Source organism: Cynoglossus semilaevis, chromosome 10 (genome assembly GCF_000523025.1).
Source record: "Cynoglossus semilaevis isolate Cse_v1.0 chromosome 10, Cse_v1.0, whole genome shotgun sequence".
Taxonomy (NCBI): Eukaryota; Metazoa; Chordata; class Actinopteri; order Pleuronectiformes; family Cynoglossidae; genus Cynoglossus; species Cynoglossus semilaevis.
Window position 1 is genome coordinate 6499713 of NC_024316.1, and position 9990 is coordinate 6509702.

At 36.3% G+C, this 9990-nt stretch overlaps 2 protein-coding genes across 14 annotated transcripts in view; both read left to right on the forward strand.

The window, feature by feature from the left end:
- The window catches only part of tm9sf4 (transmembrane 9 superfamily protein member 4), a 64857-nt gene extending 58594 nt beyond the window's left edge, over window positions 1-6263 (forward strand). For 3 of the 13 annotated variants that reach the window (XR_003050817.1, XR_003050819.1, XR_003050820.1), the window contains 2 exons: window positions 3545-4128; window positions 4863-6263. The gene's annotated coding sequence lies outside the window, so the exon portion shown is untranslated. The remainder of the gene's footprint in view (window positions 1-3544; window positions 4129-4862) is intronic. The other 10 variants (XR_003050826.1, XR_003050827.1, XR_003050828.1 and 7 more) reach the window with 10 other exon arrangements.
- A 1190-nt stretch (window positions 6264-7453) lies between these two features.
- The window catches only part of pofut1 (protein O-fucosyltransferase 1), a 4120-nt gene continuing 1583 nt past the window's right edge, over window positions 7454-9990 (forward strand). Inside the window, exons 1-5 of the mRNA XM_008318412.3 lie at window positions 7454-7633; window positions 8048-8169; window positions 8466-8648; window positions 8928-9040; window positions 9463-9679. Of these exons, the coding sequence (XP_008316634.1) occupies window positions 7504-7633; window positions 8048-8169; window positions 8466-8648; window positions 8928-9040; window positions 9463-9679 (765 nt within the window). The 5' untranslated portion in view covers window positions 7454-7503. The remainder of the gene's footprint in view (window positions 7634-8047; window positions 8170-8465; window positions 8649-8927; window positions 9041-9462; window positions 9680-9990) is intronic.

Here is a 9990-nt window from a genome sequence, read left to right on the forward strand (position 1 = left end):
CACCCCCCACCCCTCTTTCCTGTGTGTGTGTGTGTGAGAGAGAGAGAGAGACTGTGTGTGTGTTCAGGGGTGAAAGAATTACTTCCAGGGCACATCAGTCCGTTTCCTCATCACCCAAACCGCCCCCCAAACCTCACTCTCTCAGTTGCAGAGCCCCGCAGGCTCAGTGTGTTTGTGCAGAGACACAGTGATGGGGGGTGGGGGAGGGAGAAAAAGGAGTTTTCAATAATGATGCCTTCAAGTGCACCTCGACATTGCACACTTTATGTCCACAAAAAAAGACTAAAAATAATTACCCGCTCGGAAAACGCTAAACACGGTGTGCAAATATGTCTTTTTCTATTCTAGAATCTTCCAAAAAAAAAATCACGACATTGCAGGAAACAAAACTAGACACGTATCGGTGTTTATTTGCTTTGTAACTTGATAACATAGAAAAACTAATATATGACGCAGAAAAAAAGGTATTAAGTCTTAACTTAACGCTGAGGTGAAACCATGTTTTGTTTCTTTGAATTCTGTTTTCTACCCTTTCGTCGTTCGTTTCCAATTCCATTCCGACTGTTGCCAAACTTTCGACGGCTCGTGAAGTCAACAAAAGAACATTTTTTGGCCTGTTTTTGGGTCTGATGTTCAGACAGTGATACCGACAACACTACATACTGTTACTACACTCCTCCGAAGTTCTTTCTAAAATAACTTTAAACAAATATTTGTTATTTACCTTTGAAAGTCTTATTAAAGTTGTTTAAAGCGGGCCCAGTAAAACAAGTCGTTATATTTGTAAAACAACTTTCCTTACAAACATCACCTTTGTCCTTTTACGGTGCATTTTCAAATTAAAAGTCATTAATAAATAGTATAGAAGCAAAGAAGAATAAGACAAGAATAGAGGGCAGTACAAAACAAACTGAACGTTTTTGTTCAAATAAAAAGCTATAAATAAAGTCACTAAAAGTCAAAACAATTCAGATTTGAAAGCTAAAGAGTAAAGAATAAAATAACGAAAACAACGTAGATGTAGCTCACAAATGTATCAAAATTAGCCTAAAGGTAGGCCAATGGTTCATAAAGCTGCGAAATTCACACAAAAAATAGCTCAGAAATATTTAAATGATACCAGAAAATACATTCAGTCATTAAAGCAGAACAGTTTTTGGCAAAAAACAGTTGACATTGTATAGACAGATAATAAAGAGTTTTGCTGTCATCAAACATCTGACAGTCAACTAAATCTTGCATGTAAAACAAATGTGTTACATGACAAAACATGAATTTGTTGAAAATATACTTAGCCAAAACAAAAAACTAAGTAAATATTACTTCACTAAACCAAGTTTAAGAAAATAGTCAGAGTTTAGCATAAATAAACTTCAAAAAGAGTTTATAGAGTTTAGCATAAATAAACTTCAAAAATCAGTAAACTGAAATTTAAACTTGATGTCAAAGTTGAAATGCTAAGATTTTTTAAAGATAGAATAAGATCACAGAGCCAGAACAGAAAAAATATAAAATTTATTTATTTATCTTTTTTATCTTAGTTAATTTATCTATTTAAAAAAAGTGCTTCTCTTCTTTATGGAAATAATCAATGTATGTATTTATGCTGTAATACTTTTCATCTAAATTCAATCTGAATTATGAGACTATATGCAGTATGTTTTGGCCATGAATTGCACACTGGTTTAATTTAAAACAAATTTAAGTTATTTGGATTACATCTAAAAGAAGAGTTTACTTTGTAAAAATCTATCAAAATTATGTTTTTATTTTACTGCCATTTAATGTTGAACCTTTTTTATCCAGGTTTTTTTTTCACAAATTATGTCTCTCAATAATCTCATATGTTGTAAAAAATAAATAAATTCCAAATTTACATGATAAAATAAGTGTAGAAAATGCTTGAATGATATCTTAAAAATATCCAAATCAATATATATAGATAATTTGTTGTCTAAACCGTTTTCTGGATCTCTGGTTGACATTTTATTGGCAGAAAAAATGTTCCACTTGGGAAAAAAGTTTTATTATTATTATTATTTATTATACATGGAAAAGGTGTTTGAGCAGTTAAGTGAGTTATTCATTTATGATGGGTTTTTTTTAAGTAATCACAGAGAAGCCTTTCACCTATACTCTTTTATAAAAACATTTTTAAGGGGACTTTTAGAGTTTGTTAATGCCTTCAGAAGAAACTTGGACTTCCGTGTTAAAAATAACACAGAAGTTATGTTTTGTTACAGTTGGAATTTTTTTTTAAAATAAATACATTTTAAATTTTAATACAAAATAAAACACAGTGGAAAAATTAATCTTCGAACTTGACGAGCTACAGTGAGTCTGAACAGTAAAATTTCAAAAGTTAAAAAAACTAACAAATTAGTTTCTTATCCAGTTCTGTTCCTTCTGTAGTTGTCCCTGTCCCCTGAAGTTTATACAAGGCTAACATTAGCTGCACTCCACATAAAAGCCTGTTGTGTGTCATGTGACTCCAGACTGTTAATGTGACAGATGTGTCCTGCTGCTGATTTATGACAGTGTCATTGATGCCATATGGTACATGAATGGTACAGTATCATCTGCTGTTTTGACAGTAGTTTTACAGCCATGTCAAGGTTGTTACAGTGTGGTCGACTACAGACTTTTTTGGGCATGTGAGGGGGGGGCTTAAAACTTATGTTCAGATACTGCTAAAAAGAAAAAGTGGACAATAACATGGAGAAACAGATGGTGGAAGATGGATGAGGGGACGCCAAGCGTGATTCGTTTTATCTCCTCAATGATACTGTGTTCTTTCACCGTGTTGTTGGTTCTAGTTACTTAGTACAGCCGACATTTATTGGCATGCAAATTGGGCTTCAAACTGTAAGGCATACATGTTTGTCAGCAGGTTTCCACAGGTTGATGCCTAAACAAAAGATGGGACTCTAACATGTGGCCCACATTGTCGACTTGTCGGGACTCTAACATGTGGCCCACATTGTCTTTATTTTCCCAAATAGATAAAATGGTCTGGTGGTCCAATTATTGAATGTATGTTACACACTTCTGGAAAGAAGTTAGGTTTAAAAAATGCTAAATGTTAAATCAAAAATTAAATTAACCTACATTTTTTTACGATTTGTTTTTCAAAATAAAATAAATGAATAACTTTATGAATAGACATAAGTGAAGTGTAGGCCAGGAGACATACGTACCATTAGCATCAGGAAACCAAACTATGGCTTTGTTAGCTATATAGCTATACCAACTTGACTTTTTCTTGAGGGTTAGCCAAACAACTGCTGAGACTCGGGGCACAGAAAGTACAGTTAGGTTTGGACCAATCTAAAACACTACTGTGGACAAAGCCTGCTGGACACCGTTCAAGGACCAGCGTCAAGCCAATTAGTCAGAAGGACAACTTTTTTGGGTTTTTTTGTTTTACATCTGGATTGTATTTCCCTGGTCACCAGCATTCCCAGTCATTCCTCTGTGGGTTTCCCAGTGTGTGTGGAATGGTGGGAAATAACTTTGGGTGTGTTTTAATGTGTTTTGTTTAAAGCAGATGGACAGTTTACACTAGCAGAGATGGGCAGTAAACAGGACAGGACGGAGGGCAGGACACAAACCGCAGCATCTAAAAAGTATGTAAAAAAATGTTGTTTAAAAATAAGATGCTGGAATGAGTTTCATCGTGCCTGGGAGACTGATAACTGAAGGACTTTCAACGAGGGGACAGGGTTTGATATCCCCATGAGGTAGTTTGAAACATATTTGTTTTATTATTATTGCATTCATGCACTCACCGTTGTTATAATTTGAATTATCCTTTTACTTTAGGTCAAGTAACTCTGTCAAGTAACCTCTGACGTCCAACAAAGCGGTGAACGTCTCCCTACAGTTATGACACAATACTGCCCTTGTACAGTAAACCTGTTTAGACTTCTGCTGGTGTGAGGCGCTGCTGTGAACAGAGATATGAACTTGTGATCACATCATGAAAGCAGAGAGAGCTTCTGGCGTTCGATGATTTCACCCAGAGGAGTGCAGTTTCCCTCTATCTCAGCTGGGACTTACCTCACTGGGACCGTACGGGGTATCAGGGCACGGGCAGCTAGCAGCAGTGTCCTGCAGCAAGTTGATAAGGTGCATGGGTGGAACACAGTGGCTTCCTGCTATACCACACGTCTACGTCACAACAGGAGCAGGGAGATTTTCACTGCTGCGTTCCAGATAAATAATGATATCAAATGTTGCGTCACACAAACTTCAAAAAATAAAAGCAACACGACTTGGTCGTCTGTTAGCTCCAAGGACAGCACAGATGATATATGGTTTTCACTCTTCTAGCGATTATCTTTTTCTAACAGGTTTTCTGTAAATTTTCACAGATTTTGTCGGTATGATATGATCTGCACTCGGCTGACTTACATGAGTTATTGCAATGCTAACTTTAAACTATTCCTAGTCTTTAACTATGTCTATGCTAACATTCCATTGTTTTTACTGTTACGTTCCAGCTAATTATTTAATTTATTTTATCTTTGTAAAGTGTCTTTACAATCCATTATTATAATATAATGTATTATAGTATTATTATAAATTTCATTCTACAGAAATTGTATTTTTCTTACTATTTCAGGTCTTCTTCTTTAGCTAGCTAGGTTTTTTGAGTAACTTCCTGTTACCCTATTTTTGTTATAATGTTTCCCTAACCTTGTGTTTTAGAATAACCTCTGCTAAACTACTGCTTGGAAAATATTTAATACCTAATTTTAATTGTGAATTAATTAGGTCAGACTCCTGAGTACAACAGGTGGAGAGAGGCTCTTAACTGTTGTTTATGAGCTCACATAACTTGGAATTTTCTTGTCCTTCAGCTTCGAGCTAAGCTTGAAACCGGGTTGTGTCGGTGTGAACACAGAAAGGTCATCAGAGGGTGGAGTGTTCGAGGTCGACTACCTGATTTTCCTCTCTTGTAGATGCTGCAGGCAGAGTGTTGTTCACCTACACTGCAGAGTTTGTCGTTGGAGTCAACAGTGGTGAAGAATAGAGGAAACATGATTGACATATGTGTTACGGTGACATTTAAACCTCTTTTTGCAGTTACTCAAAGAGCAGAGTTTTGTTTGAGTGTAAGGAAGTACAAAACTCTAAAAGAGGAAATGAAAATTTAAGCACAAAGCAGTGAGTCACAGTCACTGTTCTTTTTAAAAATGTAACGCAAATGACTTTTTTAGTATGTTTAGTATTTTTACTTACTTTATTTTATTGATTTAATTATAGATGGAGTCTATTTTCAAAAGGAAAAAGAAAAAGATCTAGACGCCTGGCATTGATCTGTTGAAAAGCCCATGGTAATTCTGGGAAACGTCAAGTGATACATATGTTTATGTAAAATTACAGTGTGAATTTTCTAACCCTATTCAAAGTCCCTAGTCTTTGGTGGATGCTCCTTTTATACCAATGTTTTCTGGTGTGTGTTTGAGACATAATATCTGAATGTTGTTTAAAATTAAGATTAAAATATTATCTTTTGTCTTGATAAATAAACCTTCAGTTGAGAGTTTTGGCAGTTTGGTAACAAATAGTAATTTTTGTTGCAATAGAGTTTGTTGTTGTTGTTAGACTTTGTATCTGTTTTGTCTGATTTTGTTGTTGTGGTGATGAACATCGTTTCATTCACCTGAAGCAGCTCTCTCTCTCTCTCTCTATCTCTCTCTCACCCTCCGCTTCCTCACCCTCTGACTCCGCCTCATACTTCGGCTGCTGTGAGTTGTGGTTCTCTGCATTGTTATCGTTGCTGTCATCTCCAACAATGAAAAACAGTGTGTGTTCTAGGGATGGGGGAGGAGCAGACACCGAGAACAACACAGGAAAAGAGGGAGAGAGAGCAGCCAGCTGCCGAGCATCAGAGAAAAGAAAAACGAGAGTGATTAAACACAAAGGACGAGAGAATGTGTTGGATGGGGTTGGCTGAACCGGAGGATGTGGAGGGATTAAGTATCTTTCAAAGGCCTGAGTAAAAAACTTCCCAAATCCTCTCTGTAAACCCGTGGCCCCCAAATTGAATTGTAAATACTTTGTTGGTGTTGTGCTCCCAATGTCTAATTTTTCAAAAATGTTTTCTTTAATCAAAGAGTGGATCTCCAGTATAATTAACAGAACTGTAATAATAGCATACTTTCACCCCATTAGTAAGACCTTTTTTCAAGAAGTTCCTGGTAACTTTTCACAGAGTTACCAGGAATAGAACATGTCAGTATAACCATTAGTATATATAAAAAAAAAATCAGTTTACATTTACATTCAACATGGAACCTGTAACCTGTATACAGTGACTTTTTTTATTTCTTATGGCACCCTCTCCCTTCTGTAACATAAAATTACTGAGTTTTTTTGTGATGGTTAGCTTGGATGATCAGCTTATGAAGCTGAACAAACTTGAGTTTTTTGTTGGAAAAGTTATCCAAGGAATCATATTCTATAAAAAAAATCTTGTTTTAAACATAATTTGGTGTAGATTTTATGATTTAATTCTTATAATAGGTGTACAAAATCTTTTAATGCCTCTGTCACTTCCGACCGCCATGTTTTTAAATACCCTATGGGTACTACGCATCCAAAAATCCATTTAAATCAATGAATGTTGATTGAGACAAATGAGGCAGAGTTGGCAGAAAGTCTACACGTCTTAATGAAAGTACCCAAGGGCCAGTCGCACCCATGCGGACCACATGTTGCCATGCCTACCCTGAACACTGTGTTTGGGCATGTTGAACTCTCATGTGAACATTTCAAGAAGAAGCTCTGAGAAATGTTTCTCCTGTCACCAGACTGCTCAGTTTCATCTAAGAACATCTGAGGGAAAGCAGAAAGTCTCAATGCAGATTAGTTCACATCAACTTCAATGTTATAGTTTGTAATATTTGTCAGATTTCTTTTCAAACTAGATATTTATACATTCGCTTGTGGTGTTTATATTTGCATAAATGTGCTTTTACTTTAGATTTCATGTTGAAAGGAAACAGTGACAGCAATAATAACTACTTCCTGATTGTCAATATCATCATGCCTTGGCATATACACACCTGGTTAAGACAAAGAATTTAACCTATATTTACAAATTAACTTGTGGGAAGTGTACCTGCAAAATACTGGTAGAATCTGCTTCATAGTATACAGCAAGCACAACACTATAGTCCCTGATGGCTGTGTTTTTTATGGTTACAGTGGACCAAAAATGCATTGCAAACTATATTTATATTAAATGAAGCAAAAAATACAACCGTTAAATGCCTTAACAAGCCTGGTTATCATAATAATAAAAGAGATGCAATCGTTAAATGTTAAATAAGTAAAATAGTAGCTTGACGATATTGAACAAACTAAGTTGACTTTACATAGGCGGGACAGTAGGGGGCAGACGCCCTGGTTTGTGTTCATTCGCATTAAAATAATGTTAGAAGAAGACGTGCAGTGGAAACCCCGGTGCATGCTGGGAGTACGAAATGAACTACAATGGCGGCTAAGGACCGAATGCTCCCAACTTTTATTCTGAAATGTTTATTTTTATCATTTCTCCATCACTCATGTGCGGAGGAGGTGCAGTGGGACGATAATGGATATGTTTTATACTGCCCCTGCATGGGTAATGGCTCTTTATTGTCTAAATTAAATACATTTTTAGTAGAATTGAACTAGCTAGTCCAAAGATATGTCTGCTTTAAAAGTAAAATGGTGCCTTGAGTTAAGCATCTGTTTTAAACTGCGCTTAGAGCAATTATTGAAGTAACAAATAATACATTTAAAATATAAAAACACACGTAAATAAAAATGATATGCGACCGGAGTAAGTTACCAACCACTGCAGCTTATAGTTCGGAAGTTTGTCGTTGTTTACAAATAATAATAAAAACTGCTAAACTGTGTGAACTGGTTGAGCAGATGTAATTATGTTGCGTAGCAATAAAGACGTGGTTATTGTGGCGTTTTCATATTTGTTTCAACATAGTTAACCAATAACGATGTTTAATATGTTATTGGTGAATCCCTTGTTATTCAGGTCGTTTCGGGAACCAGCTCGACCATTTCCTGGGAACTCTGGCCTTTGCAAAAATGCTGAATCGGACTCTGGCAGTTCCTCCCTTTATCGTTTACCGACACCACACGCCACCTTATACCAATGTAAGTACAGGAGTTATTCACAATGTGTAAGAAGTTATTATGCAGAAGCTTTTATTTTATTGTATAAAATAATATTTTATTTTTATGTTTTAATATTAGATGTCATTAGGTCAGTAACCCTACGCACGTTAAGCAGCTCAGCTAATGCCTTGTATTTACTTGTAGTCTGTTAGTTGTACTGTATTACTTTAAATATTGTTATCATTTAATTATTTGCACAAAACAGGTGCTTATTTTGACTTATGTTTCTATCATACATTTTTATACAAAGGTTCATGTTTTCCTGCATTGTTCAGGTCCATGTTCCTTACAAGGAGTTTTTTAAATTAGAGCCATTATCTGGCTACCATCGTGTTCTGAGTCTAGAAGACTTTATGGAGAAGTTGGCTCCTACACACTGGCCCACAGGACAGAGGAACGCTTACTGCTTTGAGACAGCTGCACAGCGGAGCGCAGACAAGAAATCCTGTCCTATGAAGGTAAGCAGATAAAAAAATGGAAAATAATTGTGGCAGAGTCTGTGCATCAGCTAATTGTTTTGTTCTAAATGACACCTTTTTAAAACATTTGCTAGCATAAATACAGGTTAGATAAATCTAAAAATGGTCGTTGGTGAACGTTGAAGAGATATTCTTTCAAGTGAAATCCTGCCCCCTGGTGACCAAAACACAAAAGACCAAGATATAGTTGTAATCTCATAAGTTACGTGTTGTGTATCATGGCCCTGGCACTATCTAATTGGTCTGACTGATTTATAGGATGGAAATCCATTTGGTCCATTCTGGGACTACGTTGGTGTGGATTTTGACAAGTCGGTCTTATTTGGTGGGATTTCTTTCAGTGCATACCACCAATCACAATGGATGAAGAAGTGAGTACTTGTAATCAGTTTTTGGTTGTTAAGTCTGGATTCACAAAAATGCAGAATGGGAGCCTCATTGTGGCGAATATACTGTGTATGTATATCTATAAATGTGTTTATATCTATGTATACTGACATATGCAGCAGCAAAGTGCTATATCTTTGGCATCAGTGGAAAGGGTTTATTTTTTGGACAACGAAAGAAACATCTCTGCTCTGTCGCCTCACGGACAGTTTCTTTATTATATACCATTTGCCCTGTCATTTTAAACCAAATGTTTGCATGCCTTGACAAGGCGAAAATAATCTGAAACCTGCTGATTCTGACCTGTGGTAGGTCGATGGCTATGTCTATATATTAAAAACGTAGTAAACCTAAAACTAAAATGTTTTCCAAAAGTCTTATGTCCTCACATTTTTTATGTGACCAGGTTTCCTCCATCTGAGCACCCAGTCCTGGCCATGCCCGGGGCCCCAGCCCAGTTCCCAGTGATAGAGGACCATGTTGGACTGCAGCGTTATGTAGTGTGGTCAGACACCATGGTGAAGGAAGGCGATGCGCGTATTTCTAGCTTGCTGACCAGGCCATACGTTGGCATTCACCTGAGGATCGGCATTGACTGGGTGAGGTCCAATGCCTTAGATTTAGCAACAGTTATTCCAAAATTGTGTAAAACCATGTGGGAAATGCTAGCCAAAAGATAAATACAGTGACTGTTTGGGAAACTGGGTAGGCTCTGTTACAAATTGGGGCTACATTTTAGTCAGAGGAAAGGACCATCTTTTGTTATTGTGAAAATATGTATTTATTTTTTTAAGTCAAAGTTAATTTTACTTGACAAATATAACATTTTTTTCCGATTTCTGTGGGGATAACATACAGACAGGAATAATTGGTAGATGTAGATTGTTGTATGTTTAATAATTCTAACCCTTTTCATTTTTATTTCCCCCCCACC